At 37.8% G+C, this 23,270-nt stretch overlaps 1 protein-coding gene and 1 pseudogene across 5 annotated transcripts in view; one reads left to right on the top strand and one right to left on the bottom strand.

Annotated features, from left to right (window-relative positions):
- Positions 1-23,270, bottom strand: part of MEMO1 (mediator of cell motility 1) — a 150,413-nt gene that overhangs the window by 33,170 nt on the left and 93,973 nt on the right. For all 5 annotated transcript variants that reach the window (XM_087436952.1, XM_004418167.3, XM_087436950.1 and 2 more), the window contains exons 4-5: positions 22,932-23,044; positions 20,628-20,739 (exon numbers count right to left, since the gene is read on the bottom strand). In XM_087436952.1, the coding sequence (XP_087293078.1) occupies positions 20,628-20,739; positions 22,932-23,044 (225 nt within the window). The remainder of the gene's footprint in view (positions 1-20,627; positions 20,740-22,931; positions 23,045-23,270) is intronic.
- LOC106800600 (synaptosomal-associated protein 23 pseudogene) lies at positions 11,268-15,000 on the top strand (annotated as a pseudogene).

Genomic DNA, 23,270 nt, shown 5'->3' with positions numbered 1-23,270 from the left:
GCAGGTATATTTCAGGTACTAAAGAGCCTACTAAATTCTATTTTGGAAACTCAACCATTTGAAGCAAAACAATCCTAACATGAATTGGCCAAGTTTGCTGTCAGAATTATAGAGAAATTCCACTATTTTGTTAAAAACAAGCCAATGTTTCCATGCCCTATGTTCTCTTAAACTTATACCTATTTCTGGCTTTACCATCGCTGATAATGGCAACTAAACTTTTGGATTCTCTTAAAATACTCTTACTCCCTGCAACATAGAAACAGTAACAAGTTCTGTTGATTCTAACCTTTAAATGTCTCCCATAATCAGCTCAGTCTGCCACCCCATCTCCACCACTACCTTAGTTCAAAGCCCCCATGATTTCTTTTTTTTTTTTTGAGGAAGATCAGCCCTGAGCTAACATCCATGCTAATCCTCCTCTTTTTGCTGAGGAAGACCGGCTCTGAGCTAACATCTATTGCCAATCCTCCTCCTTTTTTCCTCCCCAAAGCCCCAGTAGATAGTTGTATGTCATAGTTGCACATCCTTCTAGTTGCTGTATGTGGGACGCGGCCTCAGCATGGCCGGAGAAGCGGTGCATCGGTGCGTGCCCAGGATCCGAACCCGGCGCCACCAGTAGCAGAGCGCGCGCGCTTAACCGCTAAGCCACGGGGCCAGCCCCCCCATGATTTCTTTACTAATCTATTTCTATCAATCTCTTCCAACAGTATATCATCACATCATCAAGAAGTAAATTCTTATAGTCAAGTTCTAATCATCTCCCTCCTTTGCTGAGGAACTTTTACTAGCTCTATGCCAATCACAAAATAAAATACAAATATCTTTAAATACAATACCCTCCATAATACGGTCCCAGCCTACTGTTCCAACTTTCTAATCTTGCCCCTCTTACTCTATGTCTCTACAGGTCACCTATTCAAATGCCTCCAGTCCCAGTTGGTACCATATATGTGTGAAAAGGTGGATAAGGTATAAGATAACAGGAAGTGGTAGGATCAATATCAAACTAAAAACATGTGTATATATGAAAACACTTTTTCTAACTACACAGGCTAAACAAAAAACATCTACAGACAGACCTCAAGAACTAGCCAAGCCTTCTGCAACTCCCACAAGCTAAAGTCAAATAGTTTTTGTTCTTTAAAAAGCCCTGGGCCTTCCTACTCCTATATATATTTTGTATTTACAATACTCTCTTTCCCACAAAAACATTCTGCCCCATTCTGTGAAAATTACAGGCATCTTCAAAGTCCACTCAAATGCCACCTCCTTCATGAAGCCTTCTCTGTGCTCCCCTAACTCAGCTATTATCTTTTTGCTCCCACATCCCTTTTTTCTGTTCTCATAAACTCTTCAATTGCACTTATTACATTTTGAATTATATTACATTTATTTATACACATTTCTTACCTCTCCTCCCAAGCTATATGCTAAGAAAACACACAATGTTTGCTTATTTTTATATTTGCCATCATTCCTTGCACCTAGATTAGTACAATTAGGTAGCTCTGAAACATTTGAAAAATTCAGATTAACCAGGTGGGCCCAGTGGCTTAAGTTTGCACACTCCACTTCAGCGACTCAGGGTTTGTGGGTTCAGACCCCGGGCGTGGACCTACATACCGCTTATCAAGCCATGTGGTGGTGGGGTCCCACATACAAAATAGAGGAAGATTGGCACAGATGTTAATTCAGTGACAATCTCTCTCAAGCCAAAAAAAAAAAGAGCAAGATGGCAATGAATGTTAGCTCAGGGTCAATCTTCCTCACCAAAAAAAAATCAGGTTAACCAAAATTTTTAAATTTTGAGAGTAAATGTCATCTTAAAAACAACCAAATTTTTATGCAAATTAACTAATAAAACTTAAAGGGGGGTGATGGTGCTCAGGGCAAGCTGCCCCAGGAAGCACCACTCTGGTATGCGGATTATTTTGAGCTGAAGACAATAAGGACTCAGAGAGCTCAGGAAAAATATTTGAGTTTCCCCTCCCAAACTGCCTAAAGAATTTAAAACCAAAAAAAATCTGTTTTAGGAAGGGGTTATTATCATGACTGCTATAAAAGATAATTTAGGATAGAGGTTACAATAGAAAAGGCACCAACAAGCCCATCTTATCGGGAGTTCTGTCTCTCTGGCCACATTCTTTGGATGGCCCTGCGAGGAGTTGTCAGACAATCATTTACAAGGGAAGTCTCCATTTGTAAAGGTATCTCCCTCTCTGTATTGAGAAAAAGGGGGGGTGAGCTCATTTCTAGTAACTTATCAATGTGGAAGATGAGGCCTTGGGGCTGTATAATAAACCTTACTCTTGTTTACTGTGCTTTAGTGGTAATCTCCTGTAACTGACTCCCCCCACCCCCAAATCCTCCTTTGTCATTGGCTGAAAATGATATTTAAGACGAGAATTTCTGCTATTGTGTTGAGAAACGCAGTGTCCCTGCTTTCTCCCATGTATACATGTTATTAAACTTGGTATTATTTTCTCCTGCTAACTTGTCTTGTTGATTATTTGGCCAGCCAGAAGAACCTTAAGGGAAAGGGCAGAGGGAGATTCTACCTCTTCCCCCGACAGTTTTGGCGAGCCAGGCAGGAGAAGCACTGGCTGGTAAGTTGCCTTCTCTGGCTGGAAGACCTGCCTTCTCCCTGGACTACTGCAGATGATGAGATACGGGAACGCCTGACGAAAGCCGGCAAAAGGTAAGACTTCTTACCACGTCAGCCTCCCGGAATCTCTATCTGCGGAGTCTGGTGGAAGGAAGTGGTGAGAATTTTTTTCTCTTTCTAAATTTAGATTGGCAGGAGACAATATTTGGGAAACTAGTTTCTTGGGCTTTTAGTGACTCTTGGTTTAAATTTGGTAGAGTACTCTTGGTTTTGATCTTGATCCCTTTTCCTCCCAGAGGTAGTCTCTGTTTTTCTCTTTTGTCTGTGTCTTTTGTCATAAGAAGGAAATACCATAGGGTAGGACGCAGGCATAGGCCCTATAAGCCTGCTGTCCGGGCCGGCCCCACAGACTGGTGAGTTTGCGGGTCTCACCAGACCAGCGTCTACAAACTTTGCTGTGGGTTATTAGGCACATGAAGTGAAGGTCATTGCCAAGGGCATCTTGGAAGCCAAAAAGGCCGCAAATTTAAGTGGGCGCGGGTCGAGCAGTTAAGAGCCATTAGGGCGCTCGCCACTTTCAGAAGACTCCCGTGTCAGGATAAGTTGGGTCACGGAACGGGGTAGATGACACAGGTCCCCCGCCAACTGCAAGAAAATGTCCGTGCAACGACGAGGTACTCTGTAAAGCACACAGTCCCCAACCCCGCGGCACCTCCCCCTCTAGGTATTATTCTGGCTCCAGGAGACCTAAGGCGTGGCTAAAGCTGTCATTGTGGGGCCGGCCCTGTGGCTTGGTGGTTAAGTGTGCGCGCTGCGATGCTGGTGGCCCGGGTTCGGATCCCGGGTGCGCATCGAGGCACCACTTCTCCGTTCATCCTGAGGCCGAGTCCCACATACAGCAACTAGAAGGATGTGCAGCTACGACACACAACTATCCACTGGGGCTTTGGGGGGAAAAATAAAATAAATAAAATCTTTAAAAAAAAAAAAAAAAGCTGTCATTGTGCACAGAAAAAAAAAAAAAACCGGATGAGGTTTTTCCTTCTGTCTTGTTCTGTGTCCTGAGAAAACTTGGCTTTGTGACCAGTGAGAATATTCTCCTTGGTCTCCACCATACGGAAGGTGCATTTACCGGGGTGCCCCTTGGTGGCCAGTCGAGTAGACTGGGGTTCCGAACTGTCTCTTTGTCCGGCTGTGCCAAGTTCTCAGGGGAGTTTGTCATAAAAGGCCCAGTCCATAAGGGCTTTTGTCATCTTTACCTTCGTTGCTTGTTAGTGCTGGAAAAATCCCATTCCAGTATCGCCCGCCCGGTGTCACAGATTAGCGGGTCTGTGACTGGAGGCGTCCCACACTATTGTGGGAGACCGGAGACACCGTTTTCACTACACCATCCTTACCGCCTGTGCAACGAAGGTCTTTACTGTCTCTGAATATCTTTGGGAGTGAATTCTGTGGATCATGGGGGCTACATCATCTGCACCCACCCAGGGACGCCTCTTGCGTCCATGGTGAAGATTTATTCTAAGCGTGGAAAGTTACCTCCGGGTCTTTCCTTAAAAAGGCTTATTGGTTCGAGTCACTATTGGAATAAATATACAAGTGAAGATCCTACTGTCAATGGCCAGACGACGGATCCTTTGAATTGGAAAAACTTCTAAATTGGGGGAAAAAAAATGTTTTGAGAGCTCTCACATAATTGCTTAATTGGTACCTAAGAATTAAGGCCAAAAAAAAAAAAAGGAAGGGAAAAATTTGACTAGTCTTAAGACCTTGACTCAGGTTACAATTGAATTGAGAACATGTAAAAGTGTAAGTGTTGATAAGATTATAAAGGTTGGAATGTTTGAGCTAATTTTATACAAAGAGGTTACATCAACTTTGCCTGAATATGTTTTAAAATGTCTGACTGGGAATGCTTCTCTTGTCCAAAATTAGAAGACCAAGACCTATTGATAAAAATCTTAATGATAATTATGTTTAAAGGTATAAGAGGTGATGAAATTTACATAAAATTTTGTAGAGAAAAACGGATGTTATTTCTATTACAGAACTGGTTAACAAAAATAGTAATTTAAATGATGGCTAATTTTATCTGAAGTCTTATGAAGTCTTATAGGCAATCTAAATAATTATTGGGAATAAATAACTAAATAGTTGTGAAAAGGATGAATGTTGGATGAACTTTAAACAATAATTATGTGTTATGGTGGTTACAGCTTCCAAACTCTTTTTGGTGACTTAAAACTTGAGAGTTTTGCTAAGTTTTATGATAAAAATTCTCTGAGTATCATCATTTCCAAATAAGATAAGATATTAGACATTGATTGCTAAATGTACATTTGTCTACTTTTGGCTTTTCATTACAGGAAAACTAAAAGATATTTTGGGTCTATTGGTAAACATGTGTTTTATTAAAAGACTGTACTATAAAGTAATGTGTTTCTAGAAGTTATGAAGTGTTTATAAATTTTCCAAGCCACAAGATACTAATGTAAAAAAAAGTTTATAATTGTTTATTTAGTTTTTACTTACAAATTAAGGTTTCTAAGGGGTAAAATTCCTAATTAATATATGTGATTGAAGCTACTAAAAATTAAGAAAAATATGTCTGTGTACAAGGAAAGTAAGATGTATAAAGGTACAAAGAATGGAAATATTTTGTTTGGTTAAGAAAGACAAATTTGTCCTCAAGTACTAGGAGGGAAAAGAAAGACATGGGACAAATTCTGAATGTAAAAGGAAAGTTATAGAAGGTTTGTGGAAGAGGAATTCTGGAAAAGGAGTTTTATGCATGGTCAAGTTGGCTAAGATTGAAATGAATTTAATTAAGTAAATGAGTTTTAATAGCAGAAATAAGCTGGTGCAAAATTAAAATTTGGTCTTCTGTCTCTTAAAAGGATAATTTGCTTAAACTTGATAAAGAGGTTACAAAAGATTTTTCTTTACCTTTGAGTAAGTCTACCTAAAAGACAGAAAAAAAAAAAAAAAAACTGTTAAAATAATTTCCTACGTTCAAAAGACTGAGGTCTCTCTATTAAGGCTTTTAGACTGTTAATGCTCTGTTTGCTTTGATTGTTTATATTTTTGACAAGCTCCCCCAAAATTCATATCTTAAAGTCTTTTTTTAACTTTTATTTCTTTGAGAATTTTCAAAGGGCCCTGGAACTTCTCAAAGAAATTTGCTCTCTTCCTATAAGGGGAAAGATACTAAACTTATTAGGCTTATTCCATATGTTCAATTACATGGAAAGCATTGTCAGAACAGTGATGATAAGCCTGCTTAGGTGCTATTATGTGGGCAAATGTTATTGACATAGGTGTTTTAAAATTATATAACATTACTGAAATTCTGATCTGTCCTGATTATCAGTCATAATTCTGGTTATTATTATTTTAAAGTGTTGTATGTCACAAAATTAACCAAATTTCTTTGGCAATTGCCATTTTGAGGTCTTTTTGTTTACAAACATTTCTTTGCTCTAATGCTTTTGCAAAATATGTTTCAACTTCAGAAAAATTCATGGAAAGGACTCTGATATTTACACTGGAATACAGGTTTCTGACAAACTTTCTGATCATAAAACTGAACTTGGTAAGAAATTACAGAAATCTGATGGAGAAACTGACTTCATGAAGCTGCTAACAAAAAGACTGGGATCGAGAATGGATTACACAGGACTGAATGAACTGATAAAGATGATTATAATTTTTATGATTTTTCATTTGAAGTACTGCTAAATTTTTAATGTTTTGTTTTTTCAGATTTAAGGAAAACTTTTTCTTTTCTCCTGAGCTAGCTATGACTTATAGCAATTTGGTAAATGATATTTTTGTAAGTAAAATTGAAATATTTATCTTTTTCTCTCTACCTGATCCCTCGAATTTAGAAACTCTTAGTAAGTGAATATTGTTGTTTTCATGGCAATATAGTTATTTGCATAAGTTCAATAAGAATCTGTTCTCCTTATAACAGGACACAATTGGAAACACTGGTTCTATTACCAAGGTTGTGACTGGAACATCATATTTGCAATATAACCATACAGCTTTTAAAGAATGAAGATCGGACTTTATGGAATAAAGTCACGTGGAAATTGGCCTGGTACCTTATGTTCCAAGCAGCACTTACCAGGATAGGTAAAGAATGTCACTTATCTGGCAGGTACAAGGAACCTCGAAATATTTTGGAAAAACCTCAGAAGAGAAAAATTCACCCAAATCTATAGGTATTGCAGGCAAAGTCTGATGACAAAATCCTTGGCTTGGCTTTCCTGGCCTCGAGAGACCTTTAAAGTTCAATCTGAGATTCCTTATAAAAAGTTCCAACAAAGCAGATTTAAAAGAGCCTATGTGATCAACTGCTATTCTTGCTGTACTTATGTAAATAATTGAGCCAACTCTATTAGAACTAGACTTATTTTGCAAACTAGTTTTAATTTTGCTATCTTAATAAAAATGAGGGTGATTTTAGAGAAAAAAAATTATATTTCAGTAAAAACTATTTCAGTATAAGTTTGCGGATATTAGATCCTAGTTTTGTTGTCTTTTGAGGTTTTTGTTTTATATCTGTTGACTGGACTGGATCCTGATTTCTTCTAGTCTCCTGAAATATCTGGCTACAGATGTCCAAACTAATGTTTTTGATTTTTTCCATCATTTTCATTTGAAATCACTGAGAACTGAACCTGCCTTTTTTCCTGAAGCCTTACAAACTGAAGCTGATGAACTTAATATAAACTTAAGAGATGACCTGACGATACCATCAGTTCCATCAGAGACATTTTAAACTGCAAAAGATACTTTGACGCTGACATCTAAAATTCTTCTTCACTGGCTGTCCTCTGAACTCAAAAACTGGTTTACAATTTGCTCTAACCATTAACCTTGTTTTTCTTTCGTTTACACAAATATGCTTTTGGAGTCTGCCATGCTGTTGGCACAATTTGGAAATCCCGTAGATTCTTAACTTCTGCAGGAACTCCTATTGCTAATGGACACTTAATTGCAGCCTTATTACAAGCTATTCACCTTCCTTCAAAAATTGCCATTGTTCATTGTTCAGCCCATACTAAGGAGACTGATGTCATATCTTTAGGGAATGACAGGGCTGACAGAGCTGCTAAACATGCAGCTCACTATGGACCCCCTTATCCGTTTTCCACCCAATTCTTAAACCTGCCTTTATCCCTGACTGATGTTATTAACTATCAGGCAAATGCCCCACAATCTGAAAAAGACAATTGGATACAAAAGGGTGCCAAACAATTATCAGATAGATTATACATTGGACCAAATGGACTTCCAGTAGCTCCTTTTCTTTTGACTTTTTGGCTTGCACTTATCTCCCACCAAATGGGACATATGTGCAAACGGGGGATAGTTAAGGAACTGAAAGACAATTGGTTTTGCCCTGGCATCCATAAAATTTCTGACCAAATCACCTCCCAGTGCACAACTTGCAAATCTTACCAAGTCTCTGGGAGAAATCAGTGTGATCCAGGAAGTCCTCCCAGGCCCATGCTGCCTTTTGCGGCACTCCAAATGGATTTTATAGACTTGCCTTCAGCTTTAGGTTACTCTCACTGTTTGGTTATCGTCTGCATGTTTAGGGGGTGGACTGAATGCTATCCGACCAGACATGCAGATGCCACAACAGTGGTAAAAAAATTAATAACTGAAGTTATTCCTCGTTTTGGCATTCCTTTATGGATTGAATCAGACCAAGGAACTCATTTTACAGCAGAGATAAACCACTTGCTTGCAAAAACTCTGGGGTATTCATTAAAATTTCATACCCCATATCACCCTCAGTCATCAGGGCAAGTGGAACGTAAAAATCTAGATATAAAAAGAGCTCTAGGAAAAATCTGTCAAGAAACTGGACTTAAATGGCCAGAAGCTCTGCCCTTGGCCCTTATGAAGATTCAAAATACTCCAAATAGAAGGCATGGATTGACTCCTTTTGAAATAGTTTTTGGACGTCCAATGCCTACTGGTGTCTCTAAACCTTCAATTCCTGGATTAAATGAATATTATGGGAACTTAAGTGAACAATTTGATGCTATGACTTGTTATATACAAAAATTAACTAGTATACTTGAAGCATATCGTCAACAGGTAAAAGAGGCATGGCCACCACCTTCTGACAAGCCTTGCCATCCCTTTCGACCAGGAGACCGGGTGTACATCAAGGTCTTTAGAAGAAAACACGCACTGTCACCTCGCTGGGAAGGACCTTATGAAGTCTTACTGACGACCTGCACTGCCATCAAAATAAAGGAAAAATCTTCCTGGATCCATGCGAGCCACGCCAAAATAGACCCAGAACATCGCTCTCAAGACAACTGGGAGATAATCCCCACAGGTGACCTTAAATTAAGGATTTCGAGGGCCAAAACACAGGCCCCAGAAGCAGCCGACATCACGAAGTAGACAGCTTTTCCCAAGATCACGGATCAAGAAAACCTACTTTGACCCATTTCCCCCCCGTTGCTTTAAAATTCCCTATATATATATATATATACACACTCACACACACAATCCATTAGTGGATATATATATATATTTTAATCATTTATTAGAAAGCTGACTGGAGAGTGCTGGTCTCTATCTGTCCCTCTTCCCCTCTCTAAGTCTCCGCTATGGGCTCTTTTCCGATCTGTGTCTTGCTTTTACTAACCCTCTCCTTTTCAACAGGTCGGGCACAGACCAAACACCCCCTCGTGCCAGTTTACCAAGCCCTAGCCACGTTAACTAATCAATCTGACTGTTGGTTATGTCAACAGCTAGATAGTGCAAAAGAACCTGAACTCGTCTTTGTTCCTGCTGATGTGAACACCTGGTGGACTAAGTACGGAAAATGGACGAGTAACAGAGTATGGTATCCGCAACAAGGGAAACTTCACTCTGCCTTCTTCTCCTGGTGAGTCACTTGGGCCCCAGAAAGATTACTTAGAAGGTCAAGGACTGTCCCTTGCCCAAGCACAAACAATAAGTGAAAGTTTTTCCCTCTGCATTAAAAGTAAACATGGCACTGGACCTTTCCTGGGTGATATACCGAGACAATATTGCCGTCAAACTCTGTGGTTTGATTCCGCAGGTGGCATCTTCAGAACTCTCAAGGGAATTGTAAGTGACTCTATCACTACTCCCTCTGGCACAAACATTTGCCAAATCACAAAGTGCTCTGGATGGCTTACGAGCCACCCGTGTGCAACTTGGGGTATAGCAGCTATCCGCATGGTTAAGCTGCCCAATGCCACAGACTATATATGGGTGGATCAAAAATCTGGACTCACCTGGTCAGGTGACAAGACCTGACTTTATAGCTGTCAGAATCAGACTGCAGGCCTCCTGTACCAGCTATTCCGCAATCTGTTCTGTTCTCGCAGACTGACAGGAGTTCATGGGAAATGGAGATGTTTAGGTAGTAACAGTGCAAGTGGCACAGATCATGAAATAGTCCAGATCTTGGGAACTACAGACTCAATTCTAACCCTGTCTTTAAACTACACTGGTCTTTTCATTTTATGCGGCAACAAAGTGTATAAAGGATTCCCACCTAATTGGTCAGGACGATGCGGACTTGGATACCTGGCTCCTTCTGTCACCAAACATGCCACCTTAAATGCTAGCCAAATTACAAACTTGGGTTCGTTTGTTCATAAGATTGTGCCACATAAACGTGCCAGTCGAGAAATCGTGGAAAATCCACTTGTGTATCACAACTCCAAGTTCTTTTCAGCCTTGAGAGTCCTATTCCCCGGCTTTGGAGATTATGAGTTGGAGAAAGCAATATTAAATCTCTCTATGGTAATGGAACAAGAGTTCAACACCACCATGCAAACCTTAAACATACTCCAGTCAGAGATTAACAGCCTAGCATCTGTGGTGCTCCAAAATCGACGTGCTCTGGACGTACTCACTGCCCAGCAAGGAGGAGCATGCGCAATCATTGGAGAAAAATGTTGCTTTTATGTGAATCAAACAGGTCAAGTAATATCTAACTTAAATCTATTAAAAGAGAAGATTGACATTTTTCATCAGATAAACGAAGCTCACACATTTTATTGGACTGACTTATTTCCAGGATTGGGGGACTGGTTTAATGGAGTGTGGGGAAATGTGCTCCGATTTGTTCTTTTCTGCTTGTTCATCCTCATTCTAATCTACGTTCTTTTCTCTCTTTGCAGACTTCTTATCACCCGGGTACTAACACGATTTCTCTCTCCACAGTCACCAGCTCAGCTTTTAATATGTGAAACTTCTAGGGAGGTTTCAGAGGAGGGAACTGATGGTGCTCAGGGCAAGCTGCCCCAGGAAGCACCACTCTGGTATGCGGATTATTTTGAGCTGAAGACAATAAGGACTCAGAGAGCTCAGGAAAAATATTTGAGTTTCCCCTCCCAAACTGCCTAAAGAATTTAAAACCAAAAAAAATCTGTTTTAGGAAGGGGTTATTATCATGACTGCTATAAAAGATAATTTAGGATAGAGGTTACAATAGAAAAGGCACCAACAAGCCCATCTTATCGGGAGTTCTGTCTCTCTGGCCACATTCTTTGGATGGCCCTGCGAGGAGTTGTCAGACAATCATTTACAAGGGAAGTCTCCATTTGTAAAGGTATCTCCCTCTCTGTACTGAGAAAAAGGGGGGGGGGGGGTGAGCTCATTTCTAGTAACTTATCAATGTGGAAGATGAGGCCTTGGGGCTGTATAATAAACCTTACTCTTGTTTACTGTGCTTTAGTGGTAATCTCCTGTAACTGACTCCCCCCACCCCCAAATCCTCCTTTGTCATTGGCTGAAAATGATATTTAAGACGAGAATTTCTGCTATTGTGTTGAGAAACGCAGTGTCCCTGCTTTCTCCCATGTATACATGTTATTAAACTTGGTATTATTTTCTCCTGCTAACCTGTCTTGTTGATTATTTGGCCAGCCAGAAGAACCTTAAGGGAAAGGGCAGAGGGAGATTCTTCTACCTCTTCCCCCGACAGGGGAAATTACCTTTTGGGGCTAAAATGAGTTTTGTTTACTAGCCTACTTAATTTTCCCTATAAACAAAATACTTTATTCTTAATTCATGATTAAAAGAAACACCAGAAAAGGAGTCTCTTGTGTATTCCTGAAGAGGTGGTAAAGGTAAAAGAAAAGAAATCCTCCCCTTCCACCATGTAAGGATTCAGTGAGAAAGTACCAGCTTTGAACAGGAAGGAGGGCCCTCATGAGAACGTGACCAATGCTGGCACCTTGATCTAGGACTTCCAGTTTCCAGAACTAATATCCACATTTCAGTTTCTGTGCCTATCAAGAATTTTAATTCATCATGGATAATCTGTCATCAGAAGAAATTCAGCTGAGGGCTCACCAGGTTACTGATGAGTCTCTGGAAAATACAAGGAGAATCCTGGGTTTAGCTATTGAGTCTCAGGATGCAGGAATCAAGACTATCACTATGCTGAATGAACAAGGGGAACAACTAAACCGCACAGAAGAAGGCATGGACCAAATAAAGACATGAGAGAGGCAGAGAAGACTTTAACAGAACTCAACAAGTGCTGTGGCCTTTGTGTCTGCCCATCTAACAGGACAAAGAACTTTGAGTCTAGTAAGGCCTATAAGGCAACATGGGGAGATGGTGGAGACAACTATCCTAGCAACGTTCTATCTAAGCAGCCAGGCCACGTGACAAACGGTCAGCCTCAGCAAGCAACCATAGGAGCAGCCAGCAGCGGATACATTAAACGTATAACTAATGATGCCAGAGAAGAAGAAACGGAAGAGAACCTGACTCAAGCAGGCAGTATCCTAGGACATCTAAAAAACATGGCCCTGGACATGGGCAACGAGATTGAGGCTCAAAATCGACAAACAGAGCACATCTCAAAAAAGGCTGACACCAACAAGGATCGTATTGACAACGCCAATGCCAGAGCAAAGAAACTCACTGACAGCTAAAGCTACTGCTGTGCTTTTTTATCATTTATTCACTTCTCTAGCTTGTCCTTCAAAGTCATTGCCTTTTCAGAGTTTGAAATTTTGGTTCCACACTCTTCTAATCAGAAGATAATGTGGAAGAAGGGCGAGGAGTAACAGCCTCTTTATTTTTTTATTTTCTTTTTCCCTTGAGGGTAGACTGCTGCTCAGCCTTCCTTCTAGTATTTTCTTTCTCAGTTCATACTCTTAGATTGGTTTTCATACAATGTACATAGTGTTGTTTTTCATCTTCCTCATTTACTTTAGCAGGTTCTTTTGCTTTCCAGATTTGGAAACATTGCCAAAGACAGCCATGAAAAAGGAAGCTGGGGGCAAGGGTGGGGAAGTGCTAGAAAGAGAAGTAAGAGATAAGAGTTTGTTACCTCAGTAAAACCTGCAGGCCACAAAACAAAAATCTGCATAGCCACAGTAAAGATCTAGTTGGGTTTAGCTTTTAATTTAAGTTGCAGTTATTTTCAATTTAGGCTAATACTTGGTTTTGGAGCTTTTAAACACAGTATTTTTGTTATACATCACAACTTTGCAACCCCTGCTCCAAAAAAGAATAGAATGAGTTTTCTTAAAGTGAGCTTAATTTATGAACTCTTGGTGATAATTCATATATGTACATTGATTCCATGATCCCATTTCATATTGCACCATACAGGAATACTGTGTATAAATGAACGGTTTTTTATTTTCATATTATTAGTAGTATCATGGCCCCATTATAAGCCTATTAACCTCAAAAAAAAAAAAAAGAAAGAAAGAAAGAAAGGAAATCCCTTTTCTAACCCAAAATAGTAAGTTTTAAATAATAAAATCAGAGCTATAACCTGGTAAAAAGTCCTTCAGAGAGAAGGAAAATGTTAAAGGTTAGAAACTCAGATCTACATAAAGAAGATCTGTTAGAAAAGGTTATAAGTTAGAGAAGGAATAAATGAAGGTAAAATAACATCTTTAGTTTATTTCATTTTATTTTTCTTATTCTTAACTGACCTAACAGAGAACGATTTGTTCACAATAATAATAGCAATGATGTGTTTGGTAAATATAGCTTATGAATGACAGTAATGTTATAAGGGACAGGAAAGAGAAACTGGAATACTCTGTTAAAAGGTACTTGCACTACCTGTGAAGCAGTATAGTGTTATTTGAAAGTACACTTGCAGTAGTCGCAAATGTATGTTGCAAATTTTAGAGCAACCACTAAAAAAAGTTAAAAACAAAGAAGTATAATTGATATGCTAGGAGAGGAAAAAAAAAATGGAATTATATAAAATGCTCAATTAAAACCAGAGAAGGAAGAAAAAGATGGGAAGATAAAAAAGAAATAAAGAATAAGGGCAATGAATAGAAAACAGTAACAAATATGGTAGATATTAATCCACCTATATCAATAATCCTTTAATAGGTGAATGAATAAACTATGATACATCCATAAAATGGAGTATCACTCAAAAACAAAGAGAAATAAGCTATCAAGCCATAAAAAGACACCGAGGAATCTTGAAAGTATATTACTAAGTTAAAGAAGCCAACCTGAAGGCTACATACTACATGATTCCAATTATATAACATTCCAGAAACTATATGACTATGGACTATATGAAACTATATGACTATCTGACAGTAGTGTTCTCACTCAGGGAACTCAAAAATATAATCATTACGGATAAACATAAGAATTACAAGACTTAGGTTTAACTATCTGGGTAAACTATGCAAAATCAATATTTTCTTTATAACAGTCTAAGTACTCCAAGAGTTATCAAATCCTAACCAAGCTGAATTTATACCATTGGCTAGAACCTAAAGCAGAAGATGAAACAGATTTAAATACATTGTATTGTGCTTTCAAGTTGTCCAATGTTCCAAAATACTGGCAGTAACAAAAAGTATTATACGGCTAAGAAGATGATGATATTTTTACAGTGAACATGAATAGTTGTACAGTGCCGTATTTCTCAATTGAACACTTTCAAAGTTACTAAAGCATCCTATTTACTCTGCACATTCTTCTGAACAAAAAGCAGTGAAATTGGGGCAAAGGAACCACTCTGTATCTTGACTGTGGTGGATATATACGACTCCGCATTTGTCAATACTTACAGAACTCTATGTCCTAAAGAGTACTTTTACTGTATGTAAATTACCAAAAAAAACGTATAAAATTTTAAACTGAAAACAAACAGTGAATGGGGATGATATAGAGAAAGGAGTAAAGGGGGGAAAGGTAAACTAAACAGAGTAAAATGCAAAGAAAAAGAAGAGTTGGGATCCAATGTTATTAATTTTAAGAGTTAACTAGTTTTTTCAAGATAGATGGTTTCTACATATCCTAACAACTCTCAAATGCAATTATATGCAACAGTAAAAATTATGAATTTCGATATTAAATATATGGAAAAAGGATCAGAATACATATGATCTCTTGTTTACATGTTTTAATTTACACAAATAAACGTGTATGTATAAATCATATGTATACACACAAGCATACATGCATACATATGTTATTATATGCATAATAATTTTTATTGTCAGTAAACACCGGTTGAGGGGAAGCAGGCTTTCACTGTCTGTTTTGTACTTCTTGATGCTGTTTACACTTTCAAACCATGTACATGTACTTTTTTAATGTCAATAGGGTGAACTAGACAATGGGATTATGGGTCATTTTATGTTTTCTCCTTTATACTACTCATTTTTTTAAAAAGCTCTAATGAATATAATTTTTTAAATCTGTTTAAAATAACACATAGAATTATAAATGATACCTTTAATTTTTTTAAAAAACCTATAATTATTATTTATAACAGCAAAAAATGAGGGAAAAGTTTAAAAATTAAATGTTCAATTGATTAAAGTAATACATAGACACATACTAGAAAGTCCTATATATACCCAATGAAAAGGAGTGTAAAAATGACATAGAAATATGTTAATGATATGAAAAGCAGTTAATAAAAAAGAACATTTGACCTCATTTTTGGAAAAATATTTAATAAAAGTATTGAAAATGAGAAGGTCATTATTAAGTCATTCAACAATTAATTATTGAAATCCCTTTGTGTACTGGGTAAAGAAGATACAGAGTAGAGCAGCTGCCCTCAGGCAGGGAACAAATTAGGGAACTATCAGAGAAAGGAAACAGACTTATACATACATAATCACCCAAAAAGCTACTTAACTGCAGTGGTACTATAGTAGGCTGTCTGCAAATGCAATCACCAAAAATTCCCCCCACCTCTGAATGCTCATGCCACTCCTCCCATCAAAAGTAGAGTCTATTTCTCCCTTCCCTTGAACTTAGCTTTATGACTTGCTTTGACGAGTAGATTGTGGCATAAGTGATACAATGCCAGTTCCAAGCCTAGATATTAACAGGCCTGGAAGTTTCTACTTTTGCTTTCTTGCTACCCTGAACTGCCCGGTACTTCTTGATAGTCCAAGGCTATCCTGCTGGAGAGGGACAATCAGGTGCAGAGACAGGCCCTGAAGAATGAGTGACAACTAGGAGAGACAGCACCAAGATGAGAACTAAGGTGCCTCAGTAGACAACCAACACCACAGTCTCAGAAAAGAAACAAAGGCATCTTGAAGCCTCCAGCCTAAGTCAACTGGCAGAAGATAAAATAGAGACGAGTTGTTGCCACTCACCTCTGACCAAATTTCTAGCCCACAGAATCATAAGCAAAAACAAAGGCATTTTGAAGTGATTTGTCATGCTGCAATAGAAACTGAGACAAAAAGTGGTACTTGGAAAGGGTATTACTGTGATTGAAACCTAAAACATACAATATTGGCTTTTGGGACACAGAGGCAAGCAGAAGCTGAAAGGGCAAGAAGGAGACTGGAAACTGGAACAGCAGTAAGGAAACTGCTATAGAAGGCTAGAAGACGGGTGACCCATATTATATACTGGCAGAACAATTAGCATAACTGTCACCTGCAGTAACTCAGAAGTTTAAAAATATACCTAGTGAACTTGTAGATCTAGCTAAGAAGATTTCCAGGCAAAATATTCAAAACGACAATGGTTTCTTTATAACCAAGTATGAGAAGGTACAAGAAGAAAAACATGAGCTAAAGAACTACAAGCAGATGGGGCTGGCCTGGTAGCATAGTGGTTAAGTTCACGCACCCTGCTTTGGCGGCCCAGGGTCCGCAGGTTCAGATCCCAGGCGTGGACCTATGCGCTGTTCATCAAACCACGCTGTGGCGGCGTCCCACATACAAAATAGAGGAAGATGGACACATATGTTAGCTCAGGGCCAAAAAAAAACAATTGCAAGCAAAATTTAAAGGAAATATTTCTAACCAGGAGTTGCTTCATTGGAAAATAACTGTTGCTCATCACTAGCCTCTACAGATAGCCAAAGATTGTCAAAGAAACAGCATGAAGACGAAGATCATATCCAGAGTGCTGCCAATAAAACATGCACTCACAATCATCAAATCAAAAATGCATCCACAGGGGCCGGCCCAGTGGTGTAGTGGTTAAGTTCAAATGCTCTGCATCGGCAGCCCCGGGTTTGCAGGTTCAAATCCCAGGCACAGACCTATGCACCGCTCATCAAGCCATGTGTGGCAGCGTCCCACGTACGAAATAGAGGAAGACAGGCACAGATGCTAGCTCAGAGGTAATCTTCCACAAGCAAAAAGAGGAGGATTAGCAAAAGATGTTAGCTTAGAGCCAATCTTCATCAAAGGAAAAAAAAAAAAAAAAGAAAGAAAGAAAGAAAAGCATCCATAGATCCTTTGTTAAGACCTCAGAAAGATTTAAGACAATGCTTGCATACTCTGTCAGGTAGGCAAAAGAGCTTCTAAGAAACTTACAGGACTCTAACTTGGGATCCAAAATAGAAAGCGTCCTGCCTCAGAAAGAATGGTGGATGTGACTTCTGTCTAATGGAGGGCACTTATAATCTGATATATGGAAAACCTACAAAGTGTTTAATGGAGTTCTATCAGTTTAGACTAAAAAAAAACACTGTTCCAAATGAAAAGAGACCTTTAGGCTCTTAAAATGTGACATACATGAAGCAGACTGAAACTGCTACTCAGGTGTAAATAAGGTCCATTTCTTAAGGCAAAGTAGAAATGACTCAGCAAGTACAGCCAAGGGCCCAAACGACCTAGCCAAGAGCTGAGAAAAATAATTATGAAGCCACTACCAGAAGATAGAACCAAGCCATTATCAAGGACACTCTCTGTTCTCTGGTTAGATTTCAAAATTGCTTTTGACCAGAGACTGCTATATGCTTCCCATTCTTTCACTCTCCAATGGGAGTATCTATTGTGGTTAACTGTCTCAAAATTGTATATTGATGGTTTTGGTGTGGGGGCGGGGGGAGGATTAGTAACTGGGATTAGTAACTTGTCTTCTTAGTTCACAGGCATCCAAATCAAAAGGAGCTTTACCCAACGAGCCTCATCCATATCTCAACCTAATGCAAATCATAAGATAATGGACTTTGAACATGAGGTCATAACTGGATAAGATTTCTGGGCATCTTAGGAGGGGTGAGTACGTACTGCATGTTGGAGAGATGTGAATTGTCCATCACAGGAAGAACTGTGGTAGTCCATCTGCAAAGATGGCTGCCAACAACGCCTCCTATTCTTGTACACATATGGTACTCCTCCCATCAAGAGGTGGGATCTATTTCTCTTTCCCTTAGATCTTGGCTGACATTGTGTTCTGCTTTGAAAACCGGAATGCAGTGGAAATGATGCTATGTAGTTTCAGGCTTGGGCCTTAATAGGCCAAGAAACTTCTGTTTGTGTTCTCTTGCTACCCTAAAACACCATGTAAAGAAATCCAAGCTATCCTTCTAGAGAGAGGCCAAGAAGACAGAAAAGCCCTGGCTGACAAACAAATAGGCCACCTAGGGAACAAATGAAGTGTCTCAACTAAAAGCCAGCACTAAGACCATCTTGGATCCTCTAGCCCCATTCGAGCTACCTTAGTCAACATCTTGTGGACCAGAGAGCCAGGTGTTCCTTGGCCTACCTCCTGACCCCAAAATTGTGAGCAATAAAATAGTTGTGATTTTAAGCCACTAAGTTTTGGGGCAATTTGTTACTCAGTACTGGATAACTGATACACGTAGCAAGTACAGCAAAGGCTACAAAGGAAAAGTACTGGGTAGTTTCTAAGAGTCAGTATTAGGGATCCTAACGTAATCTGGGAGATAAGAAAGGCTTTTTTGAGAAGTGATATTTAACACCAAAAACACAGTGCCTAACGACATTTCATTTGACGATGGGCCACATATACAATGGCGGTCCCATAAGATCAGTACCATACAGCATAGGTGTATAGCAAGCTATACCTTCTAGGTTTGTCTAAGTACACTCCATCATGTTCACACAATGACACATTTCTCAGAACATATCCCCATTGTTAACGGACGCATGACTGTATTTAATAGAGGGAGAATTATGAACAGCAATTTTAAGTTTCTATTTTCCTAAATTTTCCACATTGCACATGTTCTACTTTTAATATAACAACAAAATGTTATTTTATTAAAACCTCCCTAAGGATATGGTTGGCAGCTTATTGCTTCTGTTGTATTGAAATTTATTAAGTCTAAAATATATTTTCTCATGACAAAATACGCAAACATTTTAGCAAATAATGAAAGTTTCTATTATCATGTGTAGTTGAAGAATGGAATGTTCTGATTACGCTAACATTACAAGAAATAAACAGCATATATTGGTTTAACAATTTCTGAAGAATTAGAATATATTAAAAACACATTATAAACAAATTATATTGCTTATAATTTAATATCAGCGATTTTTGGAAACTTCTGCAGGTTTATGTAATTCCTCAAAGGTATCATTGTGAACAGGTGCCGATAACATAAGACTGAGAGAAGTAAATTATACTTTGATAACAGAATTAAGAGTGGAAATGATACAAAAAGACTAGAATAATGGACTAAAATCAACAAGAAAAAAATTAAACAGAAGTAATTGAGGAGACATACACATTTACAGTTAAAAAGAAATCAACCACAAAAGTACAAGAGGAGAAAATAATCCAGCTTAACAGTATGAAAAAGGCTTGGGCTTTAGCTGACCACAAGTACATTAACCAATAGTAAGTACGCCATATCCAAATAAAAAATGTTAATGTAATCTTGGACCTCATTAACACATTTAATCAACAAATATTTACTGAGAACCTACAACGCATCACATACTTTACTAAGAGAATGCAGTGACAAGATCTAGAGATAGAATAATCTCACCATATTCAGAACTAGTCAAACTGTATATGGAATAGTAAGTCTAAATAAAGGGAATGGTTGAAAAAATTAGAGAAATGTGATCTACAAAAGGAAGACTTTCTAATTTGAATACTGCCCTAAAAGAAGAAAGAAAGCTCTTAAAACAATTATTTCATTTTACCAAAATAAATTAATGACTACTATGTGATGGGTCTTGTGCTAGGCACTGGGGTATAAATGAAGAACAAAACAGATATCGTCCCTTCCTCCTCTCCTTATCGTCTAGTGAGTACCCTTATCACTGGAAGATATTTAGCAGGTACCAAATAATAATCTGTCAAGCATATTATAAAAGAGATTCATGTACTTTGTATAAGCCTAAAATAAATGACCTCCAATGTTACTTCCAAATCTAAAATTTTATTATTACTTACTTATAGCACTATACAATAAAAGAATGTAATTGTTATTCTGAGATAAATGTCTAATGAATAAAATAACATGCAAACCAATATCCACAAACACATACACACACACACGTGGGTTTTTTTTATATTTCCACCTAATAAAACAACCATGTCAATTCATATGGTCAGCCTTCATAGGCAAACTACTCAAAACCAACTTCAATCCACATTAAGAAAACCCAATCTCATACTTTTACTTCATTTCAAATACCAAAAATTTTTTTAAATCTCTTTACCCTAATGATTATCTTACCCTAGTTAAAATAATTCCAAAGAAATTAATTATCTATGATTTCTCTGGGATTTCTTACATTAATCAATATACCTTTCCATGGCTTTAGCTGTATAAGGCAAATGCATTTCAATACTGTGTTCATCTTCATCTGTCTGCAGAGACATGCGTTCAAACATTCCTGTCTTCCATAGTTCTCCGTAAACTAAAGAGATTTCAAAATAGAGTAAAACAAACATATTAATGTATAGCCTTATCCTAGACTCCCCCAGTACCACGAAACTACATGCTTTGGCAAGGAACAGAAGCACCACATAATATTTTCCTTCATTTTTATTTTAAAAAAAGAAACCAGCTTTACATACCAGACAAAACAATAACACATGTAATGACTTACTCAGCGTTTTCCTATGTTACATAGTTATATAAAAAATAGTAATTTAAATTTTTCATCAGTTCCTTTCATTATATCTCAAGTCACCTCTGGGTCTAAGCTTTTCCTTGACTTTAATCAGCACATGCTAACAAGCAGATAGTTGATTAGAACTCCTCCTGAAATATGGAAAAACCACTGGTCTTCTTACTCATGAGGCCAATAATATAGTTTTGGAGTTTTGTTTTGTTTTTTAATAAAATGTATGGGATTATTATTTCACACCTCAGGTACCTGCCATACTAAGCACGGAAAATTCCCACTATGAAAGTTATTTTCCTCAAAATTAACAATTAAGCTTATGGGATAGACCAGAACATAAATTCACCACAATACCATGCCATAAAGGATCTTAAAATGATCTAGTAATTCAGACCCATCTGATGAATCACACTTAAAACTGGATATTGTATGGCAAGAAAATGATGAAATTTAATATATAAAAAAAGATGATATAAGAATATTTTTCTTTTATCATAGAACAGAACCAACATTTTTTTTTTTTTTTTTTTTTTTGTGAGGAGATCAGCCCTGTGCTAACATCCGCCAATCCTCCTCATTTTTTGCTGAGGAAGACGGCCCTGGGCTAACATCTGTGCCCATCTTCCTCCACTTTATATGGGACGCCGCCACAGCATGGCTTGCCAAGCAGTGCGTCGGTGAGCGCCGGGGATCCGAACCAGCGAACCCCGGGCCGCCGCAGCGGAGCGCGCGCACTTAACCGCTTGCGCCACCGGGCTGGCCCCAGAACCAACATTTTTATAACTACATCCTTAAATGGGTTTAGCATCAAAGAAAGAAACAAATTGTTACGACTTTTTTCCTACAAAATTATACCTGATTAAAAATCTTCTATTCCTCCATTGGTAGGTTATCAAAAACCAAAATTTTCTGAATGCCCCAACAAGGTTTTAAAAATAAAGTGTGTTCCCTAAAACCACTCTAGAGAGTAAGGCTAGTAACACTCCAGCTTCACTAATAAGATATATTCTTACAACAAATTGTTAACATTCTATGATACTTAAAACCCCAAATTATGAAAATTTAGGCCCAAAAAATAAAGAAAAAGAGGTGACCATCTCCTTTGCAAATGTCTTCTTTCATTTTAAGGAAGAATTTGTTGCAAAATTTCTTGAAACAATAAGCACCCAACATACTTAAAATATAACTTAATGAACTAGAAGGACACACACCAAGTTCATGAAGGTGGTTACTTTTGAGACTGTAAATTGACTTCAGATGAGAAGGAAATTCTGAGTCAATTGTGGATGATGAGTACACCAGTGTTTGCACTATTCTCTGCACTGTTCCGTATTTTTAAAATTATGCTCCCCTCACTCCTCCAAAGATACTACTATAAAGTTAAAAGGTTTTACTTTACACATTTAATGTATGAGACACAACTAAATAAAAAATGTGATTTCTGGAATCCTGTGGAAAAAAAAATCAAAATAATAGACATTTTAAAAATAAAATACACATAAGATTTACTTAGCACTCTTCTTCCAGAATTTCTCAACTACAGTCTCATTATTTCCCATAAAAATCTTCTGAGAGGAAATAAAGGCATTATCACCACTATCTATTTCCAGTGAGGAAAGTGATATACACAGTGGTAGACTAACATGCCCAGAATCTTTCATCAAGTTGATGTGGGTACCAATTTCTTATTTCATGGTACAATGAGTACATGGTACTTCCCTGAATATAAATGAAACCACTACAGTCTGGAGACTAGCGGATCTGACAGATTTTTGTGGCTGGCAGAAAAACCACAGTTATCTTTTAGGTAGATGGAATATTTTCTCTCTTTGTTTTTATTTTTTGCATGTTAGTTACAATAAATTTTATTTTTTTAATTAAAATATTGCTTATAATATTCATATTTTTAATTTTTAATTAACATAATCCCTATTAAAAAAACCTTTAGCTGTTTAAAAGCTGCAAGATTTCTATATACTTACTCTTTTGGTCAATACGAAGGTCATACAGAGGTGTCCTATATATATCCACACTGGAAAGTGCACATCGAGAGAGGGGCACATGATGAGAAGGCCCAAGGATGAAAATTCTCCGGCTAGGAGATATACAACAAAAAACACAGAACAATTGTACTTCTACACAAACCTTATTAAATAAAAAGAAAAAAAAATAAGTAACTTAAAAAAAAATTACACGTAGTACTGTTTTCCTTCTTTGATTTCATTACCTACTGTTACGAGCTAACTGTGTTCCCCTAAAATTCACATGTTGAAGTCCTACCCCTAGTACCTCGGAATGTAACCATATTTGGAGATAAGATC

This window comes from Ceratotherium simum, chromosome 11 (assembly GCF_057802395.1).
Source record: "Ceratotherium simum simum isolate JZ-2026a chromosome 11, ASM5780239v1, whole genome shotgun sequence".
NCBI classification, from domain to species: Eukaryota; Metazoa; Chordata; class Mammalia; order Perissodactyla; family Rhinocerotidae; genus Ceratotherium; species Ceratotherium simum.
This window is presented reverse-complemented; position numbering and strand designations above follow the sequence as displayed.